The sequence below is a fragment of the Felis catus genome, chromosome B2 (assembly GCF_018350175.1).
Source record: "Felis catus isolate Fca126 chromosome B2, F.catus_Fca126_mat1.0, whole genome shotgun sequence".
Classification (NCBI taxonomy): Eukaryota; Metazoa; Chordata; class Mammalia; order Carnivora; family Felidae; genus Felis; species Felis catus.
The window spans coordinates 13,283,811-13,305,398 of NC_058372.1; the positions used below are offsets into that span (position 1 = coordinate 13,283,811).

The 21,588-nt window shown below is 38.7% G+C and overlaps 1 protein-coding gene and 1 long non-coding RNA gene across 8 annotated transcripts in view; both read left to right on the plus strand.

Annotated features, from left to right (window-relative positions):
• LOC109499552 overlaps positions 1–21,588 on the plus strand; it is a 90,685-nt gene that overhangs the window by 34,824 nt on the left and 34,273 nt on the right. For 3 of the 6 annotated variants that reach the window (XR_006597528.1, XR_006597529.1, XR_006597527.1), the window contains exons 5-6: positions 288–387; positions 2,925–3,116. The exons of 1 other annotated variant lie outside the window; for it this stretch is intronic. This is a non-coding gene — a long non-coding RNA (uncharacterized LOC109499552). Of the gene's footprint in view, positions 1–287; positions 388–2,278; positions 2,514–2,924; positions 3,117–21,588 lie in introns of those variants that run through there. 2 more of the 6 variants (XR_006597531.1, XR_006597530.1) reach the window with 2 other exon arrangements.
• On the plus strand, positions 5,171–8,737 carry LOC105260360 (endogenous retrovirus group K member 6 Env polyprotein-like). Of its 2 annotated transcripts, none has more exons than XM_045057088.1 (2): positions 5,171–6,444; positions 7,730–8,737. In XM_045057088.1, the coding sequence occupies exons 1-2, from the start codon at positions 5,794–5,796 to the stop codon at positions 7,766–7,768; spliced, it is 690 nt and encodes a 229-aa protein (XP_044913023.1). In that variant the 5' UTR covers positions 5,171–5,793; the 3' UTR covers positions 7,769–8,737. The 2 variants fall into 2 exon arrangements, with proteins under 2 accessions (XP_044913023.1, XP_044913022.1); XM_045057087.1 differs by having other exon boundaries at positions 5,172–6,370.

The following is a 21,588-nucleotide window of genomic DNA, read 5'->3' on the forward strand; positions in this document are numbered from 1 at the left end:
AGAAAGAAAGAAAGAAAGAAAGAAAGAAAGAAAGAAAGAAAGAAACCAGTTGCCTTTAACAACGTCCTTAATGAAGCAGTAAAAATGAGCTCACTTTATTAAATCTCAATCCCTGAATACACAACTCTTTAATATTCTACATGATGACATGAGAAATACAAATAAAGCACGTGGGCTGCACGCGAAACCACAGTGGTTGTCACAAGAGGCACCTGTGTTTGAGTTGCAGGCTGAGCTCACCGGGTTTGTTTTTGGCTTTTTTCATACAACACCATTTTTGTCTGAAGGAGCGACTGACAGACAACTAGGATGATTCAGACTTGGGCATTTGGCAGACATTTTTTGAAAAAGGAACCAAGCGAGCCTGTCACTTCAAGGAAAACAACTGTAAGTACTTGTTGCCAAAGATAAAATTTGAGCTTTCCAGCAAAAATGAGTATTTTTGGAAAGCATGTATCTGCCACTGTGAACTTGACAGCTTCCCAGTACTTAGAGACATTTCTGAGATAGGTGGAGATATTAATGAATATGTTTTTAAAATATATTGTATAATAAAATGTGTAAACATTTGGAAGATCTGCATGACTCAGTGAACCAATATTTTCCAAGGGACCAAGACATGATGTTACAAAGTCATGTCTGGTTAAATCCATTCACACTGAGAAAGAGCCAATGTATTGTAATGTAGCAAAGTATAAAATGTTTATTGCTATCACCCCAAATGGATTTATAGAATCAATGCAATCCCAATCAGAATCCCAACAGGCTTTATTTTTTTTTTAACTTGGCAAGCTAATTCTAAAATGTATATGGAAATGCAAAGAAACTAGAGAAGCCAAAGCAATTTGGAAAAGAAGTTGGAAGAAATTTCTACCTGATTTCAAGACTTACTATTAATCTACAGTAATCAAGATAATGTGATACTGGTACAGAGATAGACATATAGATTAATACAATAGAGACTCTAGAAACAATTCTATATATATGTGATGAATATATTTTTAGTAAATATGCCAAAACAATTCAATGGTAAAGATAATCCTTTCAGCAAATGATTCTAGAACAATTGGATAGTCATCACCAAAGAGGGGTATAGTCATTAAAAAAGAAGGACCTCAATCTTTATCTCATAAAATATACAAAAAACTAAACTGTATCCTTGTCTTAAATGTAGGAGTCAAAACTATAAAAATTTCTAAAAGAATACATAGAAGAATTTAGTGACCCAGGGTTTGGTAAAGATTTCTTTAAAAAAAGCATAAAGTATAAAAAGAAAAAAATCAATAAATTAATCAAAATTTAGAACTTTTGCTCTCAAAATGCCAAGAATATGGAAAGTAAGCCATGGCTTATGAGAAAATATTTGCAAAACATATATTTCACAAGGCTGATGTCTAGAATTGATAAATAGCTCTTACAACAATAAGAAGACAAGTTACATAACAAAAAGTGGGCAAATGATTTGTAGGCACATCACCAAAAAAGATCTATGAAAGGGAAATAATACATGACAAGATGCTCAACATAACTGATCATTATGGAAATTAAAATAAAAGCCACAATGAGCTATCACCACATATCTGGTAGAATGGCCAAAACTGAAAAAGCCAACAATGCCACTCATTGAAGTCTCATAAATGCTGATGAGAATGTTAAATGGTACAGCCACTGTGGAAAACAGTTTGACGGTTTTATAAAAGCTTAACATACACTGTATGGCCCAGCCATTTCACTCATAGGTATTTTCTCAAGAGAAATGAAAATATATGTCCACACAAAGACTTGAACTTAAATATTTATAGCAGACTTATTTATAATAGCCAAAACCTTGGTATGGTGGAGGGTGGGGGTGGGGGGACAAATGTCCACCAGCAGGGGGAAAGGATAAATAGTGTCACATCCAAACAATTAAATACTCTCAGCAATAAAAAGGAACAAACTCCTGATACATTATAAGACAGGGATACATTTCAACATAATTTTGTGAATGAAAGGAGCAAGTCAAAAAAGACTACATACTTTATAATTCCATTTAGATACAATTTTAGATTTTCAAGATCAAATGATGTAGCCACTAACCACATATGACTATTGAACACTTGAAATGTGATTAGTTCAAATTGAGTGATGCTGTAAGTATGAAATACCAGATTTTGAGGACTTACTATGAAAAAAAAGAAAATATAAAATATGTCTGGCTTAGTCCACTGGGGCTGCTTAATAAAAATACTGACCATTGTGTGGGTGGCTTATAATAATAGGAATTTTTTTCTCACAGTTCTGAAGACTGGTATGTCCAGGATCGAGGTGCTGGCAGATTTTTTTTTGTCTAGGAAAGGCCTTCATCCTGGCTCATAGATGATCATCTCCTTGCTATGGCCCACGTGGTACAAGGGGCAAGGAAGCTCTCTGGGGTCTTTCTTATAAGGGCACTAATCCTGAGGCACCTGGGGGGCTTAGTCAGTTGAGCATCTGACTCTTGATTTTGGTTCAGGTCATGATCTCACGGTTCATGAGTTTGAGCCCCATATCAGGTTCTGTGCTGACAGTGTGAAGCCTGCTTGGGATTCTCTCTCTCCTCCTCTCTCTCTCTCTGCTTCTCCCCTGCTCATTCTCTCACTCTCTCTCAAACTAAATGAACTTAAAAAAAAGGGCATTAATGTGGGCTCCACCCTCATGACCCAATCACCTCCCAAAAGCCTCACCTGACATATTGGGGATTAGGTTTCAATGTGAGACTTTTTTGGAGGAAACAAAAACATTTAGCCTATGGCAATAATGTTATTAATAATTTTATATTGTTATATGCCAAAATGATAATATTTTGATATGTTAAGTGAAATAAACTACTGGGAAAATTATAATTACATATGTGGCTCACATTTGTAACTCCTGTTTTATTTCTGTTGGGCAATCTCTTACAGAAGAATGCAAAGTAATCTATAGGGACAGAAAACACTGCTTGGGAACAGTTTCAGGCACATAGGAAGGAGGAATGAACTGCAAGGAGGCACAAGGACACTTTTAGAGTAATAGAAATGTTTATCATCTTGACTTTAGTGATACATACACGAATGTATCCATGTGAAAACTCATTAAATTGTACATTTCAAATACGTGTGATTTATTGTATGTCAGTTATATCTCAACAAATCTGTAAAAAAAATGTAAGTTTTTTGGTGTTTTCAGATTGAACATTGCAAACAGCTTTTAAGAAACTATCATTTTCAAGAGAATGATCTTTTCTCAAGTTTTTGTGTAATAGTAAAGAAGAATATCCAGAACTATTTGAAAAATAGTAAAATATTATTCCCTCTTCAAACCATATATCTATACATAAAATGTGGGGGAAGTGAGTAAAAATTGGGGGCTTTTAAAATGGGTTCAAACATAAGCCACAATCAACTGAATATAGACTGCTACATGAAGGAACCAGCCGAATGAAGTCTCATTCTGCGCTGTCATGAGGACAAAGGTCCTCTCTCGACCAGCCGAATGAAGTCTCATTCTGCGCTGCCATGAGGACAAAGGTCCTCTCTCGGGAATCACTGCAAGGCAGTGACCCGTCGCCAAACCGCCTGCTGCTAGTTTTGCTTTTACTCTCTATTCTCCTTTTCACCTATGGGGAAGCCTGGAAACTGGAGACATATGTAAAATATTTACTAGATCCTAATGATAGGATGTGTATGTGTAGTGATTGGGGTCCTTATACTAATTATGGGATGAGGGGACTTTGCCAGAGGAAATTGAAAGGGGGTTTTCAATCACCTTGTATTGGGTTCATTTATAATCAGAAATATTATTCTGTGAGTCATCTTACTAGTACTAGATATACTGCTTGGAAAGTTCCTTGGAAATTAGTCAAAGATATGTTTGGATGTTGCCCCTGGCAATGTATTGTGTTCTAAGTTTATGACTAATCCTAAAGGTTGCCATTGTGAAGTGTACAATGGATTAGAAGACAACCTGTACCCTAATATGAACACAACAACATTGTAAAGCTTCTTAGAAAAGTTATCATGACCCTGAGAACCTGGTGAACCTTACACGAGAATTGTAATAAGATAAATGACCCTGTTTGTGACATTGTTAAAGATTTCTTTTCATTGTATCCACCTTATGTAAATTGAGGAAATAACCTTTGCGGAACTTTCTGTGAACTTTGTACCTTCTCCTTTCCCTGCTAATAATCATGTTATATAATCATGTGAGACTATATATGTTGGTGCACACATGCCTGCTTGATGCCTATCATGTAGAATTAGTTATCCCCCACCTGTTAAGACTCCGGTCCCCAAGTGATAAATAACTCCTTCGCTACCTACAATAAAAGCTGATGTGCAGAAACTGAAGTGTGACTTCCTTCGCCGACGTCCACCCATCCCATCAGGAACCCTGACTGCTGGAGCTGGTCTCCGGCAAGTGGCGCCCGAACAGGGACCTGAATTGGGTAAGTATATAGAGGATATTTCGGGGTGGAATAGGAGCTTGAGACAGGGTGCTGCAGACCCCTCTATCTTATATAGAGTGAGAGATCTCAAGAACTAAGTAAGTATGGGTAACTCAGAGTCCAAAGAGAGACGATTGTTCATTGATATTATTGTTCATATGCTTAGACAAAGAGGAATAAAGGTAAGTGGATCACAAATTTCTAGATTTTTGCATTTTGTGCAAGAGCAATGTCCTTGGTTTCCAGAAGAAGGAACTGTAAATGTGGAAACCTGGGAAAAGGTAGGACAACAGTTAAAGACTTATTATACTCTGCATGGGCCAGAAAAGGTCCCTGTAGATACCTTTTCTTTGTGGAATCTGGTACGAGATGCCCTTGACCCCGTACATGAAAGCACAAGACTGGATACTAAAGTTACAACCTCCTATGGTACCATGCCTGCAAGTTCAAAGGCAGTTATGGCTATGGAGGCTCAGGAAGATTCGGATCAGGAAGGAAATGATATTGATCTAGCTGGGGAAGAAATTAAATATGAAATGGAAAAACAAGGGGAAGATTATCCTCCTCTTGAAAAACTGACCCTTAAATCACCCCCACGAAGTAATATTCCACCTGGAGATTTTATAATTAATGATCACCCTAGACCTCCAGGGAAATTGCCTAATAAAAGTTGTGTCTCCTTAATGCAAAAAACTAAGTTACAGGCTATCGAAGCAGGAGATATAGACTTCTCATTGTGTTTTCCAGTAACATATGGTCTACAGAAGGAATCTGATCCGAGGGCTGGGGATCCTCAATGGACTCCTGTTCCCTACAAACTCATAAAAGAGCTAAAAATGGCATGTTCAGCTTATGGAGTCAGTGCTCCTTATACCTTAGCATTAGTGGATTCTCTTACAGACTATTGGATGACTCCTTTTGATTAGACTCAGATAGCTAAGAGTTGTCTTTCTGGTGGTCAATACTTGTTATGGAAAGCAGAATAGAAAGAGCAAATCAAACTTTAAAAACATTTATATCTAGATTGCAAGCCTCTGACTTCAAGTATAACTCTCCTCACCACATTCTTACTCATGCTCTATTTGTTCTTAATTATGTTAATCTAGGACATGATGATCTTAATAATATGCAACGACACTGGGAACCAAGAAATACTGTCAAACCTACAGTAATGTGGAAAGACCTTTTATCTGGTAAATGGAAAGGGCCTGACATTTTGCTTACTTCTGGCAGGGGATATGCTTGTGTCTTTCCTAAGGAAGCTGATTCTCCACTTTGGTTACCAGATAGGCATATTAAATATGTAAATTCCTTTCCCAGTAAAGTACCTGTAACCACTAGAAATGAACAAGAGCAGGAAACGGCGCAATTGTGACGAACCTCCTGTTGCAGAATTTAAAAGGCTCTCACTGGAAAAACCTGATCCTTTTCGCCTCAAGACAGCGGCCACCTTGGCTGCTCCCCCTCCAACATGGGGACAGCTTAAGAAGTTGGCTGCTCAAGCTAAACACTTGGTTTTAAGCCAAGGCTGCACACTCAGTCCTTCTGTTTTGTTCGTTGCTATGCTATCAATCCTCGCGTGTCAAGTAAGTACCTGTAGTGCAGAACAATTCTGGGCTTTCTTTCCTAATCCTCCTCACTTTCATCCAGTAACCTGGGATGATAATACTACACATTTTATTGTTAATAATACTGCTATTATGGAAGGTCCAAAAATCGTATACTCTGATTCTCATACTACTCCAACTATTAATTATAATTATACCTACTTGGGAACTTCGCCTTCTATGCCTATTTGTTTTTCTATCCCTACTGTTTGGCCATACTCCCAAAACTTTCCACAATGTGTCGGACTTCAAACCACAGGTATAATTTTTGACCATCCACCACCATCTAAATTTGAATCATCATCTACGAGAGGTAAGCAAAGTCAATCGGAAGAGAGGCATTTACAAATGGTTCGCCTTATAGCACCGGGGATTGAAGCAACTCCGGTAAGAAAATGGCCTTTCCATAATTACTCTCCTTTTTACCTACCTCACCCTCTTGGCCTACCAGACTGCTCTCAAAAGTTTTTTAGACTTATGCCTAGTGCTCCTTATTGGGTTTCTTGTTATTTTAATTCTACTCGGCCACAAATTCTGCAAGCCATGGACGGGATTACACGCATTTTTGATTGGACTAGTCCTGATCCTTTTGCAGATTATAAGCCTTATTTTAGATATAAGACAAATTATAAAGGGTGGGATCAAACTCTTCTACCCGATCCAATAAATGTAAATAGAATTTCTACTTCCGGCTGGGTAGCTCCAGTTTTAACTGCAGTAGTGAAAGGACAAACTTACCTCCATAAATATCTTTGGCAGGCTACGGCCGCTTCACATCCAATAACTACAAGTTATTTTTCTAATAATCAGACTACCTTTACGAATTATTCAGTGACTACTTGTGTGCAGACGCCTTATGCTTTGCTTGTGTCTCCAACGGCGTACTCCTTAAGCTTTAAAATGGACCCAAAAACAAAACTTATAACTACTTCCTGTAAAGAGTGTATTTTAACTAACTGTATGCGCCCCGAACTGAAAGCGAAAGCGTTTGTTTTGCTTCGGCAGCCACCTTACATTATGGTTCCTGTTAATGTTACAGACAGTTGGCACGAAAATTCGGGTTTAGAGGCTCTCCAAAAATTAGATTCACTGATGCGTCCCAAAAGATTTATTGCAGCATTGATTTTAGGCATTACAGCGCTTATTACTATTGTAACATCGCTGACAGTTTCGACCATCGCCCTCGCACAGGAAGTTCATACAACACACTTTACTAATGAACTTTCAAAAAACGTAACTACAGCACTTACCACCCAAAAAATTATTGATCGAAAATTGGATGACAAAGTAAATGTTCTTGAAAAAGCGGTAATGGCTATTAAACAAGAAATATTAACTTTAAAAATTCAATTGTCTTTGCGATGTCATTCTGATTATAAATGGATCTGCGTAACACCCTTACGTGTAAATGAATCGGAGCATAATTGGGAAAGAGTGCAAAGTCATATTCTAGGAGTATGGAATCATTCTGATCTGGGCATAGATTTAAGTAAGTTACATAAACAAATTTCAGATATCAATCATGCCTCAGAGGAATTCTCCCCTAAAGGCATAGCACAATCTCTATATGATAATTTTTCTTCATGGGTATCTGGATCCTCACTGACCACTTTGTTGATTAATGTCGGTGTGGCTCTCTTAGTGTTATTAATATGTCTCCTCTTAATTCCAGTCTTCTTCAAAGTCCTCGCCCGAAGTCTCCAAAAGCTAACTGCTAAAGTTCAACTGCTTGCTTTAAAAAATAAAAAAGGGGGAAATGAAGGAACCAGCCGAATGAAGTCTCATTCTGCGCTGTCATGAGGACAAAGGTCCTCTCTCGACCAGCCGAATGAAGTCTCATTCTGCGCTGCCATGAGGACAAAGGTCCTCTCTCGGGAATCACTGCAAGGCAGTGACCCGTCGCCAAACCGCCTGCTGCTAGTTTTGCTTTTACTCTCTATTCTCCTTTTCACCTATGGGGAAGCCTGGAAACTGGAGACATATGTAAAATATTTACTAGATCCTAATGATAGGATGTGTATGTGTAGTGATTGGGGTCCTTATACTAATTATGGGATGAGGGGACTTTGCCAGAGGAAATTGAAAGGGGGTTTTCAATCACCTTGTATTGGGTTCATTTATAATCAGAAATATTATTCTGTGAGTCATCTTACTAGTACTAGATATACTGCTTGGAAAGTTCCTTGGAAATTAGTCAAAGATATGTTTGGATGTTGCCCCTGGCAATGTATTGTGTTCTAAGTTTATGACTAATCCTAAAGGTTGCCATTGTGAAGTGTACAATGGATTAGAAGACAACCTGTACCCTAATATGAACACAACAACATTGTAAAGCTTCTTAGAAAAGTTATCATGACCCTGAGAACCTGGTGAACCTTACACGAGAATTGTAATAAGATAAATGACCCTGTTTGTGACATTGTTAAAGATTTCTTTTCATTGTATCCACCTTATGTAAATTGAGGAAATAACCTTTGCGGAACTTTCTGTGAACTTTGTACCTTCTCCTTTCCCTGCTAATAATCATGTTATATAATCATGTGAGACTATATATGTTGGTGCACACATGCCTGCTTGATGCCTATCATGTAGAATTAGTTATCCCCCACCTGTTAAGACTCCGGTCCCCAAGTGATAAATAACTCCTTCGCTACCTACAATAAAAGCTGATGTGCAGAAACTGAAGTGTGACTTCCTTCGCCGACGTCCACCCATCCCATCAGGAACCCTGACTGCTGGAGCTGGTCTCCGGCAGCTACAGACATACAGTGTTAGTATAAACCTAATGGTAACCACAAATCAAATAAAAACCTAAACTTATACCTAAAGGAGCTAGAACAAAAAAAAATAAAGTTTAAAGCCATGGGAGGGAGGAAATAATAAAGATTAGAGCAGAAATAAATGAAATAGAGGCTAAAATGACAATACAAAAGATCAATGAAACCAGGAGCTGCTTCTTTGAACAGATCGATAAAATGGATAAACCAGCCAGATTCATCAAGAAAAAGAAAGGACCCAAGTAAATAAAATCAGAAATAAAAAAAGAGAAATAATAATCAATACTATAGAAATACAAAGGATTATAGAAGACTATTGTGGAAAATGAGATGCTGGGTGCCTCGGTGGCAAGGTCAAACTCTTGATTTTGGCTCAGGTCATGATCTCATGATCTCATGGGATCAAGCCCCACATCGGGCTCTTGTGCTGACAGAGCCTGCTTGGGATTCCCTCTCTCTCTCTCTCTCTCTCTCTCTCTCTCTCTCTCTCTCTCTGCCCTTCCCCTGCTTGTGCTCTAAATAAATAAGTAAATATTTATTTATTTATAAATATGTCAACAAATTGGACAAGAAGTGGAGAGAAGAAGTGGAGAGATTGGTAGAAGCATATAACTTTCCAAAACGGAATCAGGAAGAAATAGAACATTTGAACAGGCCAATTACTAGCGATGAAATTGAATCAGTAATAAAAAAAACAACAAACAAAAGGCTTGGGTCAGATGGCTTCACAGATAAATTCTACCAAACATTTAAAAAAGGGTTAAGACCAATTCTTCTCAAACTATTCCAAAAACCAGAAGAGGAAGGATAGCTTCCAAATTCATTCTACAAGGCTAACAGTACTCTGATACCAAAGCAGACAAAGACATTACAAAAACAGAAAGCCATAGGCCAATATCTCTGGTGAACATAGATGCAAAAATCTTCAACAAAATATAAGCAAACAGTGTATAACAATAATTAGAAAATAATGCACCATGATCAAATGAGAAATTCTAGGGATACAAGGTTCAATATTCACAAATCAATCAACAAGATATATCATTTTAACAAGAGAAAGGAAAAAAAAAACATGTGATCATCACAATAGATGTAGACAAAGCATTTGACAAAGTGCAATATCCATTCATGATAAAAACCCTCAAAAGTGTAGATTTAGAGGGAATATACCTCAACATAATAAAGACCATATATGAAAACCCCACAGCTAATATTATATTCAATGGTGAAAAACTGGGAGCTTTTCCTGTAAGATCAGGAATATCCACTCTCACCACTTTTATTAAATGTACAACTGGAAGTCCTGGCCATAGCAGTCAGACAAAAAAAGAAAGGAAGGAAGGAAGGAAGGAAGGAAGGAAGGAAGGAAGGAAGGAAGGAAGGAAGACAAGGTATCCAAATTGGTAAGGAAAAATGAAAACATTCACTATTTGCATATGACCTGATACTATATACAGAAAACCCTAAAGATTCTACCAAAAAACTTGTATAACTGATAAATGAATTTAGTAAAGCCACAGGACACAAAATTAATATACAGAAATCTGTTGCATTTCTTTTTCTTTATTTTTTAATTTACATCCAAGTTAGTTAGCATATAGTGCAACAATGATTTCAGGAGTAGATTCCAGTGATTCATGCCCTATGTACAAAGCCCAGTGCTCATCCCAACAAGTGTCTTCCATAATGCCCCTTACTCATATAGCCCAACCCCCCTGCCCACAACCCCTCCAGCAACTCTCTGTTCTCTGTTTAAGAGTCTCTTATGTTTTGTCCCCTTCCTTGTTTTTATATTATTTTTGCTTCCCTTCCCTTATGTTCATCTGTTTTGTATCTTAAATTCCTCATATGAGTGAAGTCATATGATATTTGTCTTTCTCTGATGGACTAATTTCGTTTAGCATAATACCCTCTAGTTCCATCCACATTGTTGCAAATGGCAAGATTTCATTCTTTTTGATTGCCGAGTAATACTCCATTGTGTGTGTGTGTGTGTGTGTGTGTGTGTGTGTGTGTGTGTATACCACATCTTCTTTATCAATTCATCAGTCAATGGACATTTGGGCTCTTTACATACTTTGGCTATTGTCGATAGCGCTGCTATAAACATGGGGGTGCATGTGCCCCTTCCAAACAGCACACCTGTATCCCTTGGATAAATACCTAGTAGTGCAATTGATGGGTCGTAGGGTAGTTCTATTTTTAATTTTTTGAAGAACCTCCACACTGTTTTCCAGAGTGGCTGCACCAGTTTGCATTCCCACCAGCAGTGCAAAAGAGCTCCACTTTCTCTGCATCCTCGCCAACATCTGTTGTTGCCTGAGTTGTTAATGTTAGCCATTCTGACAGGTGTGAGGTGGTATCTCATTGTGGGTTTGATTTGTATTTCCCTGATGATGAGTGATGTTGAACTTTTTTTCATGTGTCGGTTGGCTATCTGGATGTCTTCTTTGGAAAAGTGTCTCTTCATGTCTTTTGCCCATTTCTTCACTGGATTATTTGTTTTTTGAGTGTTGAGCTTGATAAGTTCTTTACAGATTGTGGATACTAACCCTTTGTCTGATGTCATTTGCAAATATCTTCTCCCATTCCGTTGGGTGCCTTTTAGTTTTGCTGATTGTTTCCTTTGCCTTGCAGAAGCTTTTTATTTTGATGAGGTCCTAATAGTTCATTTTTGCTTTTCTTCTCTTGCCTCTGGAGACGTGTTGAGTAAGAAGTTGCTACAGCCGAGGTCAAAGAGTTTTTTGCCTGCTTTCTCCTCGAGGATTTTGATGGCTTCCTGTCTTACATTGAGGTCTTTCATCTATTTTGAGTTTATTTTTTGTGTATGGTGTAAGAAAGTGGTCCAGGTTCATTTTTCTGCATGTTGCTGTCCAATCTTCCTAGCACCACTTGCTGAAGAGACTGTCTTTATTCCATTGGATATTCTTTCCTGCTTTGTCAGAGATTAGTTGGCCATGCATTTGTGGGTCCATTTCTGGGTTCTCTGTTCTGTGCCATTGATCTGAGTGACTGTTTTTGTGCCAATACCATACTGTTTTGATGATTACAGCTTTGTAATACAGGTTGAAGTCCAGGATTGTCATGCCTCCAGCTTTGACTTTCTTTTTCAGGATTGCTTTGGCTATTCAGGGTCTTTGTGATTCCATATAAATTTTAGGATCCTTTGTTCTAGCTCTTTGAAGAATGCTGGTGTTCTTTTGGTAGGGATTGTGTTGAATATGTATATTGCTTTGGGTAGTATCGACATTTTAACAATATTTGTTCTTCCAATCCAGGAGCATGGAGTATTTTCCATTTTTTGTGTGTGTGTCTTCTTCAATTTCTTTCATAAGCTTTCTATAGTTTTCAGTGTATAGATTTTTCACCTCTTTGGTTAGGTTTATTCCTAGGTATTTTATGGGTTTTGGTGCAATTGTAAATGGGATCAGTTCCTTGATTTCCTTGATTTCTGTTGCTTTATTATTGGTGTTTAGGAATGCAACCAATTTATGTGCATTGATTTTATATCCTGCGACTTTGCTGAATTCATAGATCAGTTCTAGCAGTTTTTTGGTTGGTGGAATCTTTTGGGTTTTCCATATAGAATATCAGGTCATCTGTGAAAAGTGAAAGTTTGACTTCCTCCTTGCCAATTTGGATGTCTTTTATTCCTTTGTGTTGTCTGATTGCTGAGGCTAGGACTTCCAATACTATGTTGAATAACAGTGGTGAGAGTGGACATGCCTGTCATGTTCCTGATCTGAAGGGGAAAGCTCTCAGTTTTTCCCCATTGAGGATGATGTTAGGGGTGGGTCTTTCATATATGGCTTTTATGATCTTGAGGCATGATCCTTTTATCCCTACTTTCTTAAGGGTTTTTTTTTTTATCAAGAAATGATGCTGTATTTTGCCAAATGCTTTCTCTGCATCTGTTGAGAGGATCATGTGGTTTTTGTCCTTTCTTTTATTGATATGATGTATCACATTGATTGTTTTGCGGATATTGAACCAGCCCTACATCCCAGGTATAAATCCCACTTGGTTGTGGTGAATAATTCTTTTTACACATTATTGGATCCAGTTGGCTAGTATCTTGTTGAGGATTTTTGCATCCATTTTCATCAGGGAAATTGGTCTGTAGCTTTTCTTTTTAGTGGGATCTTTGTCTGGTTTTGGAATCAAGGTAATGCTGGCTTCATAGAATCAGTTTGGAAGTTTTTCTTCCATTTCTATTTTTTGGAACAGCTTCAAAAGAATAGGTGTTAACTCTTCTTTAAATGTTTGGTAGAATTCCCCTGGAAAGCCATCTGGCCCTGGACTCTTGTTTTTGTTGTTGTTGTTTTGTTTTGTTTTGTTTTAGATTTTTGATTACTAATTTGATTTCTTTACTGGTTATGGGTCTGTTCAAATTCTCTGTTTCTTCTTGTTTCAGTTTAGTAATTTATATGTTTCTAGTAATTTGTCCATTTCTTCCAGATTGCCCAAATTATTGGCATATAATTGCTCATAATATTCTCTTATTATTGTTTGTATTTCAGAAGTGTTTGTTGTGATCTCTCCTCTTTCAATCTTGATTTTATTTGGGTCCTTTCCTTTTTCTTTTTGATCAAACTGGCTAGGGGTTTATCAATTTTGTTAATTCTTTCAAAGAACCAGCTCCTGGTTTCTTGATCTATTCTACTGGGTTTTTGTTTCGATAGCATTGATTTCTGCTCTAATCGTTATTATTTCCCATCTTCTTCTGGTTTTGGGTTTTATTTGCTATTCTTTTTCCAGCTCTTTAAGGTGTAAGGTTAGGTTGTGTATCTGAGACCTTTCTTCCTTCTTTAGGAAGGCCTGGATTGCTATATACTTCCCTCTTATGACCGCCTTTGCTGTGTCCCAGAGGTTTGGGGCTGTGGTGTTATCATTTCACTGGCTTCCATGTACTTTTTAATTTCTTCTTTAACGTCTTAGTTAGCCCATTTATTCTTTAGTAGGATGTTCTTTAGTCTCCAAGTATTTGTTATCTTTCCAAATTTTTTCTGTGGTTGATTTCAAATTCCATAGCGTCATGGCCTGAAAATATGCATGGTATGATCTTGATCTTTTTGTACTTGTTGAGGACTGATTTGTGTCCCAGTATGTGATCTATTCTGGAGAATGTTCCATGTGCACTCAAGAAGAATGTGTGTTCTGCTGCTTTAGGATGAAATGTTCTGAATATATCTTTAAGTCCATCCAGTTCAGTGTGTCATTCAAAGCCATTATTTCCTTGTTGATTTTCTGCTTAGATGATCTGTCCATTGTTGTAAGTGGAGTGTTGAAGTCCCATACTATTATGGTATTATTATCAATGAGTTTCTGTATGTTTGTGATTAACTGATTTATATATTTGGGTGCTTTCACATTTGGAGCACAAATGTTTACAATTGTTAGATCTTCTTGGTGTATAGACTGCTTAATTTTGATATGATGCCCTTCTTCATCTCTTGTTACAGCATTTATCTTAAAATCTAGATTGTCTGATATAAGTATGGCTACTCCAGCTTTCTTTTGGTGGCCGTTAGCATGATAGATGGTTCTCCATCCCTGTACTTTCAATCTTAAGGTGTCTTTAGGTCTAAAATGGGTCTCTTGTAAACAGCATATAGATGGATCTTGTTTTCGAAGATGGCAGAACAGCATGGAAGTTCTTTGTGTGTCTCGCGTCCATGAAATACAACCAGATCAACACTAAACCATCCTGCACACCTAGAAAACTGATCTGAGGATTAACACAACAGTCTGCACAACCTGAACCACAGATCTCAGCCAGTACGGGGTGCGGAGGGGTGAACTTGGGGAGCAAGAAGCCGTAGAGGGCTGGGAGCTGTTTTTGCATGCAGAGAGAGGACTGAGACAGGAGAAGAATACGGGAAAAGCACCCCCCTGAAAAGCAGCTGGAGAGAAAGTGGAAAAGTGGAAACAACCGCAGGGACTGAACTAGATGGATCTTGTTTTCTTATCCATTCTGTTACTCTGTGTCTTTTGATTGGAGATTTAGTCCGTTGACATTTAGAGTGAGTACTGACAGATATGAATTTATTGCCATTATGTTTCCTATAGAGTTGGAGTTTCTTTTTTTTTAATTTTTATTTTTTATTTTTTATTTTTTTAAATTCACATCCAAATTAGTTAGCATATAGTGAAACAATGATTTCAGGAGTAGATTCCTTAATGCCCCTTACCCATTAGAATTGGAGTTTCTGGTAGTGTTCTCTGGTTCCTTCTAGTCTTTGTTGCTTTTGGTCTTTTTGTTGTTGTTGTTTTGTTTTTTTCTCCCCTCAGAAAGTCCCCCTTAAAATTTCTTGCAGGGCTTGTTTAGTGGTCAGGAACTCCTTTATTTTTGTTTGTCTGGGAGGCTTATCCCCCAGATCCTTTGGAATGCCTCTCATGGAGCCTATTTGTCAAATAAACTACTAATTAAATAAAAACAGCAAAGAAGTGCATGCTGTTAGATTCAGAGTTTAAAGTTTAGCAGGGTGAGGGGCACCTGGGTGGCTCAGTCGATTGAGCCTCCGACTTCAGCTGAGGTCATGATCTCATGGTTCTTGAGTTCGAGCCCTGCATCGGGCTCTGTGCTGACAGCTCAGAGCCTGGAGCCTGCTTCGGATTCTGTGTCTCCCTGTCTCTGCCCCTTCCCCGCTCATGCTCTGTCTCTCTCAAAGATGAATAGCGTTAAAAAATTTTTTTTAAGTTTAGCAGGGTGAAATTCTGTCTGAAGAATTGACAGAAGTAGGGGTTATCTTTTCAGAAGGAATTTTGAGATGTTCGCTCTTGGGGTCTAAATTTAATGGTAGCTTAAAATGATGATCATCACGGGCCATGATGTATGATATAAGTGATTGATTCTGAAATGATCTCTTACCAGTACTTGGGAAGAGAGGCCATGAACTCCGTTATTTGACATGAGCTTTACGTGAAGGAATAAGGAATAAGAAACTCATAGGGTTTGCACGTAGTGGATTTGATTAATTTCAAAATTAAAAGCTCCAAAGGATTAAGAATACAAGATAGAGTCTTTCCCTTTTTTTAAAAATTTTTTTAATGTTTATTTATTTTTGAAACAGAGAGAGACAAAGCATGAACGGGGGAGGGTCAGGGAGAGGGAGACACAGAATCTGAAACAGGCTCCAGGCTCTGAGCTGTCAGCACAGAGCCCGACGCGGGGCTTGAACTCACGGACCGCGAGATCATGACCTGAGCCTAAGTCTGCCGCTTAACCAACTGAGCCACCCAGGCGCCCCTCTTTCCCTTTTTTATACTCGATAAGAATGTTAGACTGCACTACAAATATGAATGCATCAATACCAAAACTTAATAAAGTCATCATTTACTTTAAAAAATTTTTTTAACATGTATTTATTTTTGGGAGAGAGAGAGAGAGACAAACAGAGTGTCAGCAGAGGAGGGGCAGAGAGAGAGGGAGACAGAGAATACGAAGCAGGCTCCAGGTTCTGAGCTGTCAGCACAGAGCCCGACGCGGGGCTCGAACTCACGAACCATGAGATCATGACCTGAGCCAAAGTCGGAGGCTCAGTTAAGTCGGAGGCTTAACTGACTAAGCCACCCAGGTACCCCATAAAGTCTTCATTTACTTAATGTGAGGGAGCCACACCCAACAAAAAAGTCAGACACAGCCCCCTGAAAGCCAAACAGAGCCCCGCTCGTGCCGGCTTCTCCCCAGGGGGAGGCATGGTGCAGGGGTTTCCAGACCTCAGCCTTCAAGTCTGACCTTACATCTTTATTTTAGTCTATGGATTTCCTGCTTTACCCTATCCCCACCACGAAATTTCTAACAGAGAGATCAATGCCCAAATTTGGAAATTTAGAGCTTACTTAAGCAATATAAATTCATCAATTAATGTTCTGTAAACATACTCCTTTCTCAGTAAAATTACTTCAGAATAGGGGCGCCTGGGTGGCGCAGTCGGTTAAGCGTCCGACTTCAGCCAGGTCACGATCTCACGGTCCAGGAGTTCAAGCCCCGCGTCGGGCTCTGGGCTGATGGCTCAGAGCCTGGAGCCTGTTTCCGATTCTGTGTCTCCCTCTCTCTCTGCCCCTCCCCCGTTCATGCTCTGTCTCTCTCTGTCCCAAAAATAAATAAAAAACGTTGAAAAAAAAAAAAAATTACTTCAGAATAGCAATGCTGTAGTCAATGGCTATCACCAGAAAATGTCAGAGGGTTTGAAACACTTGGCTTCTCCTCCCTCTGTAATCAGCCAACTTCATTATGCTTCCTACTTAATAATTATAGATCTTATTACCAGAGATGGGTTTAATAACATAAAAATAATAGGCATTACAAATTGCATGCGCTCCCAAAGGACTAGAGATTTGTGTCATTTCATACACCAATATGAAAACGGGCCTTTTGTTTAAGCCATGCCCTGGGGTTCCCTAAATATAGTGAAATGATAAGATTTAACAATAATGTGAGCTACACAAATCCTTTCTGAGAAAAATGCCATTTTATCCCTGCTTGGAGGAACTGAAAATGATACATCATACCTGTGCCATTAGATTTCTTTCTCTCTGCACACGAGCCAATTCATGTATAATGAATATAAAAATATGCTACCACCTTGGAATTTTTTAAATATCTTTTGTTTTTTACTATAGTGGTAATAGTACTCATTGTAGAAAATTTGGAAAATAGGGGCGCCTGGGTGGCGCAGTCGGTTAAGCGTCCGACTTCAGCCAGGTCACGATCTCACGGTCCGTGAGTTCGAGCCCCGCGTCAGGCTCTGGGCTGATGGCTCGGAGCCTGGAGCCTGTTTCCGATTCTGTGTCTCCCTCTCTCTCTGCCCCTCCCCCGTTCATGCTCTGTCTCTCTCTTTCCCAAAAATAAATAAACGTTGAAAAAAAAATTAAAAAAAAAAAAAGAAAATGTGGAAAATAACGAAAAGTGTAGAGAAAGAAACAAAAATCACTTACAATCCCACAGTCTGAAAATTACCACCTGTTAGGATTTTGGTTTATTTATTCCAATATTTTTCTAGATACATATTTTACGTAGTCGAGATAATGTACTACTTCATACTGCTGTTTTATTTAATATAACCTTGTGAGCATTTTTTCTTTTCATAAAGATCTTGGCAAACATGCTTTTTATGCATTTATCCTCCATGATAGGAGCACACAAGTTACTCCAGTAGTCCCCTGTTGATGAGCATTTAGATACCTTACTTTTTCAGCATTATCCGAAACACTTGATAAATATGCATGCATATTTGTTCCATGAACTGGGACCCAAGCCTTTGAGGAAGGGAAGAGGGAGGTCCCTGTTGACTGAGGCCATGTCTCTGAGAGTTTTGAAGGAAACAGTCCTAGTAGAATTATAAGGTCAAAGAATATAAACATGTTGAGAGTTCTTAATATATACTAACACACTGCTTGCTTTCCAGAAAATTGTCCCAATTTACACTCCACTGTGCATACAAGAATTCCCATTTCACTGTATCTTTGGCAGCATTGAGTATTAATATTTTCATACATTTTTTAAAGTTTACTTATTTGTTTTGAGAGAGAGAGAGAGTAAGCAAGCAAGTACAAGCAGGAGAGGGGCAGAGAGAGAGGGAGCGACAGGGAATCCCAAGCAGGCTTCACACTGTCAGGGCAGAGCCCAGTGCAGGGCTCAAACTCACAAACTGTGAGATCGTGACCTGAGCCAAGATCAATAGTTGGACCTTTAACCGAGTGAGCCACCCAGGCACCCCGAATACTAGTATTTTTTTTAAGGTGGAATGGTATATCAATGGATTATTAGTGAATTTGAACATTTTAGTTCTGAGGTATTTTAACTCAATGCAAGAAGCATAAAAATAAATTTTTGTAGAATACTTCCTGCTAAATTGATATAGTGAACACTCCTCTCAGCCAATTCTGAATACTTACAAGAAAAATACTTTGATTATCATTCTAAATGTGAAGGTTCTCTTCCTCTGGTTAAATAAAGGCAGCTTTATTTAACATTAATTCATGGCTTAAAGCAAAATCTTTGGTTAAGGACAGTTGGGCGTTTTCCTTGGTTCTTTTTTTAATTTTTATTTTAAGTAGGCTCCACACCCAACATGGGGCTTGAACTCCTGACCCTGAGATCAAGAATCACATGCTCCGCTGAATGAACCAGCCAGGCACCCCAAAGTTGGGCTTTTTTCAAGCCAGAAAGACTTCAATATATTAGGGAATATGGAAGTTAATATTAGTTGGAAATTAAAAAAGAAAAAAAGTTCAGAATTTTGCCAAAAAAATGTATTTTTCCAGTGGTAGGAATAATTTTAATGTCAAGGGAAAGACTTCTGAGAGTATGCAGTCAAGAAAAATACTTGCTTTTTGCACGTCCGTGGCAAATGATTGCCTGTTCCAATCAGAAGCCTCTCCTCATTGATCTCTCTACGTGTCTCCTGTGCTTTGAAGCTAGAACTTAGCATTAACAGGGAATTGACTTTTCTTTTTAACTCTTCTAGTTACAAACACTCACAAATCTACTTCTTAAAGGGCTGAGGTTCATTTTTCAGAAGTATCTCAACCTCCAAAATTATGTAAAGTGTCAAGCAATTTCTCGAGCACTTAAATATGCACGAACAAAGAGTTTTAGGTAAGAACACAACAGCCAGCAGAAGGCAAGACAGTTTCTGACCCAAGTTTACACGGTGGGATGCAGAAACCCTTGCACAGTCTTCTTCTATTCCCCCCCCCCCGCCTCCCCATAGACCTGATCGATAATAAAGTTTCCCAAGGACATGCTGGTTACACTCTGTTCCTTAGGTACGTTATATCTGAACCACACAACAGATGCTGCCAACTAGGAATAATTACTCCCATACTATAGATGAAGAAAGTAAAGCTCAGAGAGGCTAAAGTTGGGAACCACGCCTCTCATCCCAGAATCTAGGCTTGCTTTCACTTTATTTTTAACAATATATAACATACGTGTGAAGAGGGCATAGAAACACATCACACCAAAAAATAAAATAACCACCATTGCACTCACTGTCAATGTACCTTTAGCTCAGCAGCCCCCACCCCTGAATTTCACACTACTAATTTGCTTTCTTTCCTTTATAATTTGTCTTTATATGTCTGTAGGCCTAAACACTATATTTTCAAGTTCTGCCTGTTTTATATTTAATCTGTAAAGAAGTGATGAATCATGTCTTTCTTTTGTTATTGTTCATTTATTTTTTTTTTTAATGCTTATTTATCTTAGAGAGAAAGAGAGTGCAAGCAGGGGAGGGGCAGAGAAAGAGGGAAACACAGAATCCGAAAGCAGGCTCCAGGCTCTGAGCTGTCAGCACAGAACCCGATGTGGGGCTCAAACCCACAAAACCTGAGATCATGACCTGAGCTGAAGCTGGATGCTTAACTAACTGGACATCCTGGTGCCCCCAATGTCTATCTTTCTAAGAAAAATTCCTTTGTCATGAATTAATCACAGACCTCTTGCTATGTCTCTAGTCCTAGGCTTTTAAAACCAAAGAGGCCTAGATTCATAGTTTTAAGGTAGGCTTGCCAGATTTAGCAAATAAAAGTGTAAATAACATTTCAGCATGTAGATCCCATACAATTCTGGGGACACACTTATACTTAAAAAGCATTTGCTCGTTATCTGAAATTCAAATGTAACTGGGCATCTTGTATTCTGTCTTGCAACTGTTTTAAAGAGACTTATTATATCAATCTTGATACCTGAATGCTGAGTGCTAACGACCCTGGAGGATAATCAGCATCTTTCTAGTAACCCCCACAACACAGTGGTGGAAATTACGTGGATTCTAAACTTAGAAATGCAGGTCCTAATTTCCATTCCATTGGCTTTTGGTTATGTGGTCTTGGACAAGTCCCTTAAACTTCCTGAGCTCTGGTTTGTTCAGGATCAGGAGAGACTTCCTCAAAAAAAAAAAAAAAGCTAGATCAAATGCTAACATCCAGACTCAGAAACCAAGAAATAATAGCATAAGCACATTCCTTAGAGATATGCAGGGACCCCTAGAAATCCTGAAAACACTAACAGTTAAAAAATCCAAATGTTCGCCTCTGAGATGCAGAACCATGAATGGAGTGTGGGCAGGAGTAGAGCAGGAAATGCTCCTTCTTAAGATAAGTGCTCTAGTGGCATTTCATGTTTTTAACATCAATTTACTTCGAAAAATTTTCAGTCGTTAAAATAGAAATTGAACGGGGGTTAAAAAGAAAAAAACAACCCTGTGAGAATGAGTTTTAAAATGATAATAAATTGGGGTAGTCATAATGCCTCCCTCGAAGAGTTAAGGATGAAACAGGAACATGTGTATAAGAATTCTAAGAAAATACCAAAGTTGATCTCATGCCCATCATTTCAGATAAGGGAAAGGAATGGTAATACCCTGCCGTCTTTGAAGAAATTGACAGCAGAATTTCCCCCCAGCATTGTTTTATAGGTCACTCAACCTTGACAGGCCAGCGTCTGTTCAGTCTTTTCTAGTTCAACGCTCACAAGAGCACAACGCTCCTGAAGGCCTTTGTAAATATTTTCCACTGTCAATGATGAATTCAAGTTTTAGTTCCAAAAAAGGAGAACTCCTCCCGGGCTCCTGGTGGAGGGCAGCGTCTTGAAGAAGGCGAGGTGCCCCTCCCAGCTTATCTGTGAAGTAGGTAGATTCCCACCACTCCAGTGAGGAGCCAACTGCCCCGAGCCCTGGAGTTGACCGCAGCTTCTGCGAGCAGCAGCGCCTTCTGGGGACGCGCCGGGGAGATGCAGCGAGGGGCT